General features: G+C 43.2%; 1 protein-coding gene across 2 annotated transcripts in view; it reads left to right on the top strand.

The window, feature by feature from the left end:
* The window catches only part of LOC131592411 (endosome/lysosome-associated apoptosis and autophagy regulator family member 2-like), a 93,306-nt gene that overhangs the window by 45,130 nt on the left and 31,776 nt on the right, over positions 1 to 16,400 (top strand). For both annotated transcript variants that reach the window (XM_058863904.1, XM_058863905.1), the window contains exon 2: positions 3,190 to 3,310. In XM_058863904.1, the coding sequence (XP_058719887.1) occupies positions 3,190 to 3,310 (121 nt within the window). The remainder of the gene's footprint in view (positions 1 to 3,189; positions 3,311 to 16,400) is intronic.

Raw genomic sequence — 16,400 nt, forward strand, 5'->3', positions numbered from 1 at the left:
TTCATAGAATCATTGAATCAGAGAATGGTTTGTGTTGGGAAGGGACCTTAAAGATCTCATGCCAAACCCTGTGCCACGGGCAGGGATATCTTCCACTATCCCAGGCTGCTTAAAGCCCCATCCAACCTCACCTCAAACACTTCCATGGATGAGGTATCTACAGTTTCTCTGGGCAATTTCTTTTTGGCAGATTCTTTGCAGGAGGGTTGGAACTGGACGATCTTTAATGCTCCAATTTAAATCATTCTGGGATTCAGTGGTTCTTTGATTCTAAGAGAGTAGCACTGGTAGCTGGCAGAGGTTTTTGGAGCTGTGTGTATGTATGCAACCAAAGCCAAAAGTTGATTTGAAGAGTCCTCAATACAGTCATTTATCAGATAACCAGCCATGTTCATAGAGGTGTTTTCAGATATAAAGCTGAGTTGAAAGTCGGATAGAAAACAAACAAACAAAAACCCCACCCCAACCATTCTTGCACAAGGGAACTGAGCATAGTACAGGGAAAAGTAATGGGAAGAGACCACTCAGAACTCTTGTTCTGCTGTACAAACTTTTCAATTTTGTGACTCCTCTGTGGACACAGCTGCACACAGGGATGGGGTGATCAGAGGGAATGACGGGTCCATCTCTCCAGAAACCTCACTTGACTGGTTAAAGCTGGAGAAGTTTCTGCTGGAGGGATGGAAACTTGGCTCATCTGCCTGAACATGGAAGGAGAGCAGAAGCCTTTTATTCTTTACAATTCTTGTTAGTGTCCTGAATTTTGAATCCCTGTTGATAATTGACAGTTATTCAGCCATTAGAGGGGAAGTTTCTGCACTGCATGATGCATTCCTCACAGCTGCCCCACTTTTGGGACCCACTTTGGCTGCAGAGGGATTGGATTGCTGGCTCAACATCACTAAAATATGCTTTGAGAGGGTGACTATGAGAGCAACCTGGATTGCCAACACCGAACTGCTCTCTGTAATTTTTTTAATCTGATATTAAATAGAAAATGGATCTGAAAGTAAGTCAGAGTCAGAGCACTTCAATATCCTTTTCTTTGCTTCACTCCACTCTTGCGTATTTAATTTAATAGATAATTTTTTTTCTTATGTTATATGAACTAGGAGATTAATCTATTACATTTGTGTATTATGGTTGCCTTATAGGCAGATTTCATACTGAGATGATTCAGGACTGTTTTCTTAAAGCATTCCTGAAAGATTGCATAATGAGATGAAAGGGGAAAATACATATTACAATTAAGTATATTTGTAGAGTTGGCAGTGTGTTGTATCGTATTTCACGTGCTGAACTGGGTTTGGCTTCTTTGAGACAAAACTGTGCTGCAAGTTAGGTTTCTAAACCATTTATTGAGCAACAGAGATAATTATTGAGCCATGAAAATATTAATTCCAGAGAAATCAGATTATTATTTGCACCTGGATGCAAAATAGAAAAGGCTATAATGATGTCTAGGTAGAACTTTATTAATATTTGAATATCTCTGGAGAGCTATGGTAACAGTAGGAGAAGCATTAAACTCAGTATTGTGTTTTTCTGCAGGTAAATGAGGAGAATTGCAAGTCTTCTCCATGCGAGTCAGCTGAACATTTGCAGGAGTTAACTAATCTATATCAGAGCCAGCATGGATCAGCTCTTACCCACCTGATCCCCCTTCTTTCTGCTCCATCATGTACAGTGGCAGTTGCGAGAACAGGAGAAGATTTCCCCAAAATAACCCCTGTGTGCACAGAGTAGCTCCTCCTGGGGCAGTGGAATTAGAGCCTGACGTCTGCAGTGGCGGCAGGAAGGCAGATTTCTGCTGCCTCTTGGGTGGGCTTTGCTCTAGTGACAGTGACACAGCCACTGCCTTCCCTCCCTGGTTCGTGGCCAGTCCTGCCTGGAGACAGATAAATTGAAAGGGGCCAATCAGACTTTATGGATCACCACACCAGGCTGCCCCAAAGCTCCTTAAACATCGAGCCTGTGGCTAATTTTGCTCGGTACCATGCTCTTTGGTGGTATTTTTATGGGCCAGGAAGGGATGTGCAGTGCTGGAGGTGAGGTTCCCCTGAGGCAATGGAGAAGAGTCCACCCAGATTAAGTGGCTAGTATCCATCTGTAGCCAGTGGGGAGAAAAGAAGTGTTTCTAGGATGTGTTATCTCTTTGCCTCCTCTGCAATAGGTGTCTAAAATAGCCCATGCCCAATGTTTTACCTTGATTAACTGCAGAGGGGGCTGGAGGTGGCTTTGGAACCATCTTTTATGGAATCATCTTATGGAGCTTGCCAGGGCATGTAATATGAACATGGGTCTGTTCCCTCTGAAGAAAGTTATTCACCATTTCTGCCAGCTCCACCCAGACTGGTTGAAAAATGAGATGTTGCTGAGGTTTATTTTAATCATAAACTTCTGGGCTATGAATTTGAAAACAGAGATATAAACACAAAACTAAAAATGTAATTAAATGTGAGTCTAGATTTTATGTGGGATCTGAATCAATACTATTAATAAGACAAATAGCTAATATTTTTTCCTAGCCAATGCTAGGAAGTCTCTTACTCTTTTTCACTGAGTCTGCCAGGGCTTATCTCAGCCACAGAGACCATGGGACTGGTCTCCCCTCACACCATCATTCTGCCTTGAGGTACTTCTCAGAGCTGACCTTGGATGATATTTTCAGAGGTATCCCAATACCAGATTTGTCTGCCCAAATTTTCCTGGGATTCCTCTGAAACTGACAAAAGAGGGGAAGGCACTTGCAGAAGGAATCATTCCATCCACCTTACACATCCAGTCTATCATGGGATGACTTGGGCTCCGAGGATGGCTTGCTCCATTGATCAAAGAGGAAGCCTTGTTGACTGCTGTAGATCAGATACGGTGATGGACAGAAATTTTTGATCAATCCTGCTCTAAGAGACTGGGAAAAAAATAAATCTGGTGGAATCTGCATCCTGTCTATCAAGTGCTTTTGCAAATCCCACCTTCTGCCCCAGCATTTGTGCTGCACGGCATCTGATGGGAGCTGTGCTTGCTCTCTGATGATACACAGCAATCATCAAAGCTGCACAGTATGTTCCACGCCAGCTACTTCCTCTCCGGTTTAATTACAACTGAGCTTGCTAATCCCAGTCTTGATTAATGAGTTTAATATGCAAATGTTGTGATGAAACTGAAATTCTTTGTAATTGCTTGCAGACAGATTACCACTTCGAGTACACGGAGTGCGACAGCAGTGGCTCCAGATGGAGGGTGGCTGTCCCGAATCCGTCAGTGGAGTGCTCTGGACTACCTGACCCCGTGAGAGGGAAGGAATGCAGTACGTTGCAACTTTTTATTTTACAGACTGTTACTGGCTTTTTGTGCTATTTACATTTGTAGGGCTTGCCAGGTCTATCACTGATATCCTGAGTTTCCCTGAGTTCTCCTTCCCCTCCTTCCCAACTTTCTGTGGAGCAAGGATTGTCTTTGCAGTGTATCCGTGCAAGTCACTGTCTGCTACAGGTATCCCTTTTATGCTCATTCACAGATGAGGCACCTCTATGACAGTACCCCCTGAAGAGATGTGGTTGCTTGTCTTGAGCTGCCCTGCTCTCCAGTTCTGCAGCTCTCCAGTTCATTTTTAGCTGTATTGGCTAAAACAGTGACCAGCAGTGGTCAAACTATGTTTGCATAGTGTCCACATTCTCATTACTTTCATTATTTAGCTATTCATAAGCTGAATGCATAAGGAATGGTAAATGTCTTATTTGCCTGAGTTATTTTTTATGATGAAGCTCCTGCATTTTATTTATTTATGCATTTATTTTTTAACAACTTGGAGTGTTTTCATATCGCTTGGTTCTGCATTTTTTTTTAATGTTGAAACACTTCTTTGCATCTGGGGATATAAACGAACTGCTGCTCTGCAAACACATCCTCACTGTTTTGTAGCTTCCCAGTCTGAATGCTCTTTCCCATCACTCTTCCTTGCTCTAGCAATTCTCTCCATAAAAAATCCTAGCATTAATTTATACCAGGGGGTATAAATTATTGTATCTGACAAACAGGATGAACAACGGCCACATCTTTTCAGTTCTATTGCAGCAGATGTCAGATTTACTCGCTTCTGACTCTCCTCCTCTAAAGGTTTATTTTCATTTCTCTGTGTTCCAGTGTGAGGTACATAAATGTTTTCTGTAGCATTGTTGATCACTGGAAGGTTTCTGACTGCTTGCAAGCATCATTTGCGAATGTGTCGTTCCTGGTATTTGGATTTAGTTTCCAAGGTTTTAAATGTGGAATCTCTATATCCCTAGGATGTGCTTTTTCAATTACAGAAATACAGGCCTGAGAAGCACCTCAGGTAATCCCATAATTCATCCTCCAGCCCAAATAGCTGTAGTGGAAATGACTGTCATTCATGGCTGATGTTTGGCTGGACTGTTTTCAGGCACCTCTTGTGATGTAGAGCCCAGAAGCTCTCCAGACATTTGCTCATATATTTAGTTCTTTTCATTTTCCCTCCTGTTGAAGATTTTTCTGCTGTTGAATCTCCCTTCTTATACTTCAAGCCCATCACTTTTTGCTGCCTGCACTATAAAGGAGCAGATAGTTTTATTTCTTCTGCTGCACAACCACTTTTGGTGTACCCTGGAGGACACAGGTATAACTCATTTTTTTTGATGTACATTATTTCTTAAGTCTTGTGATAAATGGCTTAAGTCCAGCAGCATTACACTATCCTCAACTTTCTGCTACAGATTTTGACAAATGGTTCACTTCCCTCTTCATCTTCTATTGTTTGTGCCAGTTTCTGGTCTTAAATCAATTCCAATGAGAATTCAGCTGGTTTATAACGATAGATGAATCTGGCTTCTCAATATCTGGCCCCTGCTAGACAAGGTAAAAGCTTTTCCCAGTAGATGGGCTCGGATATTATACACCAAAATACAGGATTCTGTTAAATTCACTGGAAGACTCATCCCCTTCTTGTAGTGTTACTGTTAAATCCCATGGCAATTTAGCTGGTTTGAGAAGCAATCAGATATTTGACTTTTTTACTGGACCCCTCAGATCTCATCTCCCTGGGCTCTTGGAGTTCTTTTTTTTTTCTGTCTGTAGTAAATTAACTGGCTTCAGGGGCTGTCTGGCTATGTTCAGATGGCAAAAGTAATTTTAGGTTTTCTCATCTCTTAGTCTTTCACCTTTTGCTTAAAGAACAACCAATCTTTCAGCCTGAAAACATGAATCTGTCAACAGCAGTCAGGCACTGTAGGAATTTGTAGGGAACACCTTTCACATTCAGCTTGGTTAATGTACTGGTTTTTACTGTAAAGTATTTTACCCAGTGTAGAGTTTGGCTGACAATCCATTCTCCAGTGGGTGGGATAAACTGGGAGAGGCAGCTTTTGAAAAATGACTTCCCTACAAATCTCTAGAGTTTGCACGTGGGGGTCTGTTGTTGATGATGAGTTGTGTTGAAAATGCTGACTGATATCTCCTTCCTGTCTTGTCATATTCTCTAAGCTGTTGTCTTCTGTCTCATCTGACAATACAGCAGCTGTACCAAGGACATCTTACACTAAAAGCATGAATTTCTGCAGCCTAAGGAAAACAAAAGGTTCTGTATCTTCTGAGGCTTCTACAACTCGTGTTCTTAGTGGATTTGTGCTGCAGGCTTGGCCAGGCATTGCACACAACTCACATTAATGGCTTTTTGATATGCCTTCCTTCTCTCTTAGGCCATTTTATCCCAAGGTCTATCAAGAAATGCCAGAACTCTGCCATCTCTGAGATGAGTCTTTCTGGACATTCTATGAATTTATTCAGATTCTCCTACATCACAGGCCCTACCCTATGCCAGGACATACGAACTGGGGCTCGTTTTGGCATTTGGTAGACTCCTGCAGTCCCCTTGGGTCCCTCTTTGGTCCTTCAACCCGCAGGATCAGGGCCTACAGTAAAATCACTCTGGGTAGGATAATTTCCAGCTTCCGATTTCCTCCTTCCAGAGGTCTTTTATCTTCAGAAGTTTTGTTCAGCATCTTTTAGTCCTGAGATACCTTGTGGCCAGCTATGTCTCTGCTTTTAAGAGAGGGTTGCACTTGTATAGCAATTGCAGTTGTAAAGCAGCATGAGCTCTTAGGGCTTTTTGTTTTTTTTTGTCTCCTTGAGTTTTGTAGAGCCCTCAGTAGACACAATGGTATGGGGGAATTTGTATGAGAAAGTGAGTTTTTGGAACACATCTGCCATCACTGCTGACTTCACAATGTTTGCAGTTGTTTTCATCTACTCAGAAATGCTGCCACTTGATAATATCTGCCACTGATCTTTACTGCTCCCTGAAAAGAGAAGTGATGTGCAGGCTGTCATTAATTTTGAATCCTGAGAATACTGTGCCAACCTCTCCTTCTTCCAAATGCTCAGCAGTCTCTCTCTTTAAGTTGTGCCTGAACTAGAAATTTGAAAGACAGTATAACAATATGTTGAATGTCTCCTGCTCTGTAAATATGTCTAGACTGTGGCCTCCAGCGGAGTGGAAAGACACTCGAGATTGCTAAAAATGTGTTAGCTCAGGTGCTTCCCATATCTGGGACAACTGAACTGTGGCATCAGAGCTCAGTCAGTGTCTTGAGATGTGCTCGTTTTCAGGTTGCTGTGTTTTACTGCTTTTCATTTGAATGAAACCATTTAAAATTAGGTTGGAAATCTCTGTGCTCTGCTGCATTTTGAAACACACAGTGACCTGTAAATCACAGCTGACTGTGACCTGCTGAGCACAGCCTCAGCATTCCCTGCAGCTGCTGTAGGCTCTGAAACCCGCCAGGATTCTGCCCTGTTTTTGAGTCTTCAAAAACTTAATCAGCAAAGTTTACCTGCAGAGAAGACAGTGTCCTCTGAGAAGCAGTCATGGAGTGTATAGTAGAAAGGGCTGTCATATTTTGACTGCTTTATGACCTGGTTTCTAGAAGAAGGATTTTTATGCTTTTTTCTTTCCATGAGCACAGAGCAGCACAATGATCCACCTTCCCCTCCTGCTACCCTCCTGCCCTCCACATCTCTCCCATGTAGGTGGGAAGGAAGAAGGAGGCTCATGTGAGAGATTTTTGTGGTGCTGTAGGAGGTCCTGCTATGCAGTGACCCAGATATGTGAGGGAAGCTGCAGTAGCAGCTTTGCAGTTGCAGAGCATTGGGACAAGGTGCCCTGTTCTGTATTTCATTATTCTGTATTTCTCTATTTTTTTTCTGTTCTCCTTGCTCTGGGGGGCTGCAGTCCTCACCACCTTCAGACCCTGCAGCCTGTGTATTCCCATTCAGTGTGTTGGGGCACCTCAGTGGTCACCCCGTGGGGCTGGGACAGGCCATGGCATGGCCACACCAGACTGCTTGGACACCTCTCTCAGCTTTCTGTTCAGAGCTGAGTCACGTTTTTGATGCTGCCACGTCATTGTTGCAAGGGTTCCTGTGAAGAGATGTATTAAAAGTCCAAAAAGATTTTGGCTAGGGAAAAGGTAATATTTATTACTCCTAGAGCTACTCTGGCTCTCCTCTGCTTCCCATTTAAGATGTCCCCTCCAGTCATCTCCCCAGTACTGTTCTGGGGGTTGGGTACATACATGGAGGTGGGGGTGGCAGACAGAGAGCCTCCTTCAGCAGAATCCAGACCTCTGAATCACTCCTGACAGTTGGGAATGTGCTTTACTAATTTGATCTCCTTCATTTTTAATTACCACAGATCTCCCTCTTGATCCCTTCATGAGTCTGATAGCAGGAAGGGAGTTCAGCTGGTAAGGATCACTGCCATTAGGGCAGTTGCTTGGCTTTTTAAATGGAAAATATTGATGGCAGTCCAAGGGAGCAGTTTGCTTTAGGGCTAAGCCCTTGCCTGCACCCCCTTATGGCTGGCATCTCTGGGAGCCCTCTGATTTGGTGTGAGGCTGTAGGCAGTGTCTGATGGGGGCTTTTTGGGATTTGGCAGTGGAAGCAGTGCTTGGCATGGTGCTCCTGCTGACACTGCACTGCAGTCTGTTTCTGTGGCCACCATTTCTTCTGCCAGCCTGACCATATGCTGCATGTTTTACACTCCAGAATCTGAATTTGGAGCCTTCCCCTTCCCCTTCCCCTTCCCCTTCCCCTTCCCCTTCCCCTTCCCCTTCCCCTTCCCCTTCCCCTTCCCCTTCCCCTTCCCCTTCCCCTTCCCCTTCCCCTTCCCCTTCCCCTTCCCCTTCCCCTTCCCCTTCCCCTTCCCCTTCCCCTTCCCCCAGCCCAAATACCTGGTTCAGAGTGTGCCCTTGGGGTTCCCAGGTACACTGATATTCTCATCTCAGCAGAATTTTTGCCCAAAAAGACCTTAGAGGGTTTACATTTTGACCTCATGTTTTTAAAAAATATTAACTCTCTTACTCCACAGAATATTAGTTATTTTTCACTCTCCTAGGCAAGAATAGGTTGTACCTTATCTCATAAATATCTGCTCATTTTGTAGTGGTGTGTGCATAATAAAGAAATAATAGTGAAAATAATAGAGAATTTTTAAAGGATTGGATTTGCTGTGTTCAAGAGGAAAAAGTGCTGATAGGGTCATTATGATTGTCAGCATCAAAATGCCAGTTCTAATCAGGAAGATTTCTTAAGAAAAGAGAAGAACTTGAAGAACTAGAAGAACTTGATCAAATTGTTGGAACAGGATGCCCAGGAAGGTGGTGGAATCACCATCCTTGGAACTGTTGAAAAGCCATGTAGATGTGGCACTTGGGGACATGGTTTAGTGGTGGAGTTGACAGTGGTGGGTTAATGGTCAGACTTGATGCTTTTAGAGGTCTTTTCCAACCTTAATGATTCTGTGATTCTGTGGCTCTGCTTAGCAAAGTGCACCTTTACCTGCTGCCACTAAGGTGGGAGCAACTTCCTGGAAATCAGAAATGTGCTTCAGTTTTGAAGTGAGTTATGTGAGCCTGCACCAAATGACAAATGTGAAAAGCTCTGCTGACTTCAGAAAATAGACTGTCCTCAATTGCAATGGGCTTTACTGGAGTCTGAGAGCAAAATTTGACCTGATTTATTGCTACTGAACTGTGCTTGTTGAGTGTATTCTAACTTGTGTAATCTGCTCCTAGGATACAACAGGGGGAGATAGGGATCTTCCTGCTAATTGCAGACTCAATTAGACAAAATGACCTTTTTAAGGCTGTACATTTTATAAGACTTTAGGGCAATTTAAGTGATCAGCAGGAGTTTTAACATTTTTCTTTCATAACAGAAAACTTAAATGAGTTTGAGTTTGATATTCTCTCGGTCTTTGGTAAGGCTGGATATCCCAAGCAGGTGAAAACTGCACCTGCTCCTAACTCCCCTGAGGTCAGTGGGCATCTGCAAATTCTGTGTGCACACATGTATTAATGCAGGGCTGCCAAGGAGCAAAGTTGTTCAGCTAGCAGGGGCATGCACAGCACAGTTTGAGAGTTGCTGCTAAAAGGCTGTGATTTAACATAGCACTTGAGCAGGTGTTTATTCCTGTTCCTCTTACATCCCTGCTAATTTGTATTCCTAACTCCAGTCAGATATGAGTCTTACTGATAGTATTACGTTTCTCACCTGGGCTGAAGCTTGAGGCTGGACTTCATGGTATTTCCATGTGGATTGATACCCTGAGAGATACCCCAGTTTTACAAGTATTTTTCCCAGAATTTTTACTCTGTGCATGAGCAAGACACTGTCTTTGCAGAACAAGTCACACTGTTGGCTTTTTAAGCACAGATTCAAAACAAAATATGTAAATAGTTAAAAAGCTGAAGAGTTTGCACTGAACCCTCAGAATTTAGTTCTTCTGGAGAAGGGTTACTGGGAACTGCATGTTGATGTGTGTACTAAGTTTATGAAGGGAAAGGTTTGCCTTAGTGGCTTTTGATGAATTCTTCACCTTGTTTGTATACACAATGTAATTTTAAAAAGTTAAAAAAAAATTCCTCTTGAGTTGCTAATTTCCCTTTAAATAGGGAAGCAGCTGGCAAGACCTAGAGATTTGTTAAGGCTTGGTAGAGGGGTGAGAGGCAAGGACTGTGTGTGTGTGTGCAGAGAACATCAAATGACACTAGAACCACTTTGGTTGATGAACAATCAAAATATGCCTGATGGAGTCAGTAGGGGCTGGAGAGCTGCTCATTCACCTCCAGATCTGTTTCCTGCCATCTCCACTGGGATGACTATTGACACCCTGGTAGCAAATGTGCTTCCCAGCCTCTTGGTGATCACTGCTTTCCTGCTCTCTGCACCGCACTGCTGTGAATTGATTATTTCCATTCCAAACCCACACCTTTCAGTGTCCAAATAATGCAATAAAGTGCTAATAAAAGTGTCCTATGTGCCACACCAGCTGGGGAAGAGTGGTGAACTGAAAAAAGCTTTGCTCTATTTCGTTATTTTTTGGATACAAGGAAAGATTATTTATTCCTATGAAATGCAAAAGTCTTCCACCAAAAGTACTCTTGGAAGTGGAAGGTACTCTTTCCACTTTATATCACAAGTTATATCAGGGTTCAGTATGATCACATTTCAAGCCTAAACAGCCTAGGCAGACTTTTTTTTCTTCTTTTTTTTTAATTAGGATTCAGTCTAGTTCCTGGTAACACATTGGGAAATAATGACTGAAGAAAACGAACATCAATTATTCACAGTCTATTGGAGAAGCCTCATATAAATTATTCACAGAAGACATTCTGAAGCTGGCGAGATTATAGGAAACATTAATAATAAAGCAATGATTTCTTCTCATCCTTTGTCTTCTTTTTTTACCTCCTCATTCTGTATTTTGGTTGGTCCTTGGCTCCATGTTGTGTGGACCCCGATGCCCCAGGGTATCACTGAAAAGCCTCCATGTGCTTGTCCTTGGCCACATCTTCCCCTCTAGGCCTGTGGCACGTGTCTGCTGAAAACAGCAGCTGTTCAGGGACACAGCTGCCTGATGCTGCCAACCACATATTTCCACCTCTGCCCATGGGAGGCTGAGACAATTCAGCCCTGACTCTGCCTACAGGACATGGCAGCATCTCACCTGAATCCCAGATGGTGGGGCTTTGGATGAACAACAGAGAAATGGAGAGGGGAGAGATGGAAAACCAGTGTTTGAGATTATCTTTGCTTTGTATTTTCATTGCTTTGTGTAGAATTGCTCAGTTGCTATCCCCTTCTAATGTTGTTACAACCTGGTAAAATCCAGTCTTGTGTCTTTTTTTTTTTTTTTTTTTTATCCTAATTATTGAGAGCCAGGGAGATACAGAAGAATACACATAAATGTGCACATGTTCAGTGGCAAAACAGAATAAACAGAAGACCTGAGATAGTTTTAGATATTGTTAAGTAAGAAATGTCTGGTGGAAAAAGTCTGCTGAGAAGAGTGGTGGAGGTACAAGTAGTGGGTCCAAGTGGTGTGGGATGAGAAGCTGGATAAGGAAAGAGGTAGGACTGAGTGGCCAGGGCTGCAGAAGGGAGGAAAGCAGTTTAATACATTGTAGTTTGATGTTGGAGGATGCAGGGTATTGAGACAGCTTTGGTTAATCTTCTGGTGAAATCTCAAATATTGTGATCCCTCTCATGGTGTATCTGAAAGATTCTTGACATGAGAAAACACTCCAGAGGAAAGTTTCAGACCTCAGGAGAAGCTGAGTAGCCAAATACATGTGAGGATCTACTCTGTTCATGATAACCCTGTCCTGATCCCCAGCATCTGAGAGTTAAGCAATGTCAGAATGTTAAGGTCAGTTAGTGGAAGAGAAATGCACCTACTAATATTGATCCTAGTTCACCAAAATCACCAGGAGGGCCACCGCTGTACTACAGGACAGAATGTGACCCTGGAGACTTGCAGTCAGAGGACAAATGAGACAAGCTTGTTTATGGTCTGTTTTGCCCTCTGGGGAGCTGTTTCCATGTCTGCAAAGTGATTGTAAAGTGCAATCAGACCTGCCAAGTGATGTATTGCAAGCACTCCTCTGAAGTGGTGACACCGTGGGCAGGATTCCTGCTTCGGGGTGCCCCAGTCCTCATGGTGTGTCCTAGGAGGGAGGTAGGACACCACTGATCTTAACTCACGGAGTTAAAGAGTAGGGGGCTTAATTAGATTTGCTAGTCTGACCTCGCAGACCATTAAAATACACCCAGCTAGGCTGATGGTGGGGCTGATAATGGGTATTTGGCATGAGCTTTTCTTCCATATGGTATCCAGTTATGGCGCGAAACACTCGAGAGACAAAGGGTCCATCACATGCCATGACAGATTGTTTCAGCAGTCATTCCTCCTATTAAAAATCTGTGTGCTGTTTCCAATTTGAGTTTGTTTGGGTTCAGCTTCCAGAAGGTAGCTCTTCTTATGCATTTCTCTGGTTGATTAAAGAGTGCAGCACGATCTTGTGTTTTCTCCCCCTGGAGATGCTTATATATTAATCAAGTTGACTCTCAGTCTTGTGATAAACTAAACAGATTAAACGCTTCAGATCTCTCACTGCACGACATTACCTCTAATTTTAAAACCATTTGAAGTCCTTTTGTTTTGTACTGACCTCATAAAAATGCCAAATCACATCTATATGCAGTATTATAACAATCTCCTTCGTGAGATACACGTTTCATCCTACATATCTCTACCTCCACCTCTAAATTTATCCAGATCTCACTAATGCCTTTTTTGGATGCCTTGACAGTGGAAGCTCTTGATGAATGGTGTGTCTGCTCCCATCCTCAGCTTGCTGCTCTCTGGGATACATTTCAGCCCTCTGCAGGCAGGGCTGGCACTCCTTGGCCTCAGCAGCTTGTCTTTACCTCTGACTCTGCTAAAGCACACTAACTTTGAGTGGGCTCAGGCTTGTTAACAGTCTCTTCCCTGCCAATCTTGATACCATTCCTTTTCTTTTTGCCTGCAGATCATTGAGGAAAATGGGGGCAGCCATCAGACTCAGTCCTGGGCAGGCAGAACTGCCCCCTTCCTCCCTGCTCAAGGCTGGCTTCCTATTGACAGCCCCATCTGAGATCTGTTACTCAGGCAGGTCTTTGTCCCTTCAAGGTGTGCCTGCTGCTGCTGTGCAGCACTACCTTTCTTCATCAGAGTGACATGCAAAACTAAGCTAACTGTATTAGGAGCCCTAAGTCTATGACATCTGCTCCATCACCTTTATCAAGTGACTTCTAATCCTTTTAAAGAATGAAATGAGGTCTGTTTGACAAGCCTTACACAGCAGTGGCTATTAGTACTGTATCTCATGTCAATTTTTTATTAAGTGTGTACACTGTCAGCGTTATTGCATTTGTCTGTGAATGTGTGTGGCTGCCTGTGGCAATGTCTAGTTAAACAGTACTTTACAGCATCTTTTTCTGAGAAAGCCTAGTCACCTGTACAAACCACAACATATTTCTTTTTCCTTCTGTAGCTACTTAGGAAAGCTACAGCAGTGAATCACCAATAATTGCGTCAGCTCCAAAAGCAGCAGTGTATCCAGCACCACCGTGTGTCATTCTGTTCCTAACTGCCTCTGGAAATGTTCTTCCAATTTTAAAAATGCCCGTGGTGGGGCAAGTAATGAAATCTTTTCATACATTTCACAGTTTTCTTCACAGAAAGAAAGATCACATTCAGTCTTCACAATTTGTGTTGCTCTGTGTAAGCTGGTGTGTAGCACCCAAATGATGTTTGAAAGGTGTAATAATAAAGTTTGCACTTAGGGACAGGAAATAGTGATCTCCAGTTATTCTGTAGAGACAGTTTCTCTGAAAATTAAGTATCAAATGCCTAAACAAATGGACTCTGGTGTCAGAAGCGTTCACAAAGTCTCTAATGTGGAAGACAAAGTTTTCCTCCAGATTCTTAAGCAAGAGGGAGGGTTTAGTGGACGACGAATCAGAGCACACACCTAAAATGCAGAATTTATATTCCCAAAACTTTGCATCACTCCTTAACTTCCTATGTTGTGATGCAGCCCTTCTTGTTGGCAGCATCTTGTGTGTGTGTCCCCCCCACAAACACGGCGATGCTGCAGTAATGCCAGCTGTTTCTGGGGAAGTGCTGCATCTGTGCTCAGACCTCTGAGTGACATGGAGCAGCCACAAGGGAGGAGACGCTCCTGGGATGCCCCGGGATGGATCATCTGTCTGAGCCTCCACAAGTGGCTATGACCTCCCTGTCTCCAGCTGTGAGACCTCTCAAACTGATGCAATTTAGATTAAAGAAGGCTTGCCCTGGCTTTTGGTTTCCCCCTTGATGGAAGACCAAGCTGTGGGACTCTAGGAGAGGAGACCATGCTCACCACAGACTGTGTTTCCTCCCCACTCTCCTCCAGCTGGAACGAGACCAAATGTTGCATCTGTTCCAATGTTGAAAGTGGTTCATGTTGCCATTAGCCACATTCAGCCCCAAATTGAACCTGCCAAGCAGCTGGCATGCTCAGAGCCAGTTTGCTTGCAGGGGGATGTGTTTTGATGGGAAATGCTGCTGCCTTTGAAATACAGTTCTTAGAAGGAAAGAAGGTAATTCCCCACCTAAGTAAGATAAAAGGCCATTTATTTCCTGGAAGGTGAGAGATGGCTTGTCCTGCATGGCAGCTGGCCTTATCTCTTGTACACTTCTCTCAAATGATCAGTTTGCAAGGGGTTAAAATATATTAGTTCAGTTAAAGTAATAATCTCTGCAGAGGAGGCTCTGCTGCTTTCGCATCTTCATTATAGCAGTGAGTTACTCATGGTTCTTGACTCCTTAGTTGAATTTCATCAGTCTGGAATGGTTAAACAGCACTCTCAATTTCTTGCTATTTAGCTTTCTTTAAAAAAAAATAAAAATAAATTGAAACTGTTAAAGAATTCAAAGATGTTGTCTTTGAATTGTCTCTCTCAAAGAGAGAGCTTACTTGTCTGCTTCCCTTCCTGATAGCTTCTCTCTGCACCCTTCAAAAGGAAAAAATAAAGCAAGATTTATTAATAATGCTAAAGCAGTAAGTCAGGACATCTTTATATATTTAAGGTGAAAAGCTGTACAAAGGGTGGTCACAGTTCAGGGACACACAGGGATGTGTTCACTGCTTTTGTCCAAATCTCTGAAGAAAGCTGTTTCTCACCCCAGGTGCAGGAGATCCTATGGTGTGAGCTGGGGTCACACAGTCAGTCAGGTGGGGTGTTGGCTCTACCTCCTGTGCCACTGCTTATAGTGAACCACTTGCCCTCACTGAGGGTGGATTTTTTGCCTGTCAGTCTTTCACAGAAATCCACCATGGCAGGATTTCCTTGTTTATTCCCACCCCAACACCCATCTCTGCCTGGATCCTGCCCTGTTTCTTTCTTGGTCCATCACCAGTGAGCAACAGGGTTAGAAATCTGTTGGCTTGAAGGCCACTGGTTCAAATTCTGAGTATGCTGGTATGACCAAGAAGGAAAAATGACCCTTTGGCAGATCATTCCATCAAAACATACCTTTTATCTGCTTTCCAGTGGCATGCATCAAGGACAATCACAGAAAGAAATCCTGCTGGCACTGGGACAGAAATGGGAGCTTGAACTGTTAGTTGGATTCAGATGGAGACTGGTGTTACACAGCCATGAGCTAATCAAAGTGCTTACAATGAAACAAGTTTTTCTGCAGTTTAGATAAACACTGGCACATCTGTGCAATCACATTTTCTGGGATTTCAGCTGGCATCATTGTTTTGGGCGTTTCACTACTTTGGCTGCCAGTCTGGTCTCACCCTGCAGTTTCAGGCTAATGAGTTTATGTCTGTCAAAGAGAGTGTATGAAATATCTGTCACTGTGCAACGTGGCATGTGTGAAACGGAGAAAATCCCATCATTTCTTGGGATGTGAGTTGTGTGTGTTGCTCTGGCTCCTGCTTTGGCTTGACTGGTATAGTAGTTAAGTTAAAAAATCTGCAAACATCGTAGGAAGTGTTACAGGCTGCAGAAAGTGCTCGTTTGTTTTCCATTCAGGATGTTCAGTATCAAAGAGGACATGATGCAGCATGGCACTGAGGGAAAGTGGGATGGTCTGCTATTGAAACGAGTGTCCAGGCAGGAGTTACAATTCCATGGAGCTCTGTAGGCATACAGGACTTAAGCTACTGTCCAGGTTTCTGTTTTATAATGGGAATAATCTTCCCTTTGCAGGCAGAGATGTGGTCAGGGTAACAAGGAGCATACAACTATTTGGTGGAAATGATTTTAGAGACATCAGGAAAAAAAAGCACTTTGTGAATATACCTCCTAATTGTACTTCCCTTTACACAGATTTAGAATACTGTTTTTGCTGTGCTGACAACCAGTGGTTATTTTTCAGCATGTTAATGTCACCCTAATCAAAGATCGTCATCTTCTAGTCACAGACCTGTGGGTGACCTTTTCCAAGACCACGTAGTTTATCAGGCAAGATGTTTGAGGCTTTGTAGGTAGTTCATGTGAGG

Source organism: Poecile atricapillus, chromosome W (assembly GCF_030490865.1).
Source record: "Poecile atricapillus isolate bPoeAtr1 chromosome W, bPoeAtr1.hap1, whole genome shotgun sequence".
NCBI lineage: Eukaryota > Metazoa > Chordata > Aves > Passeriformes > Paridae > Poecile > Poecile atricapillus.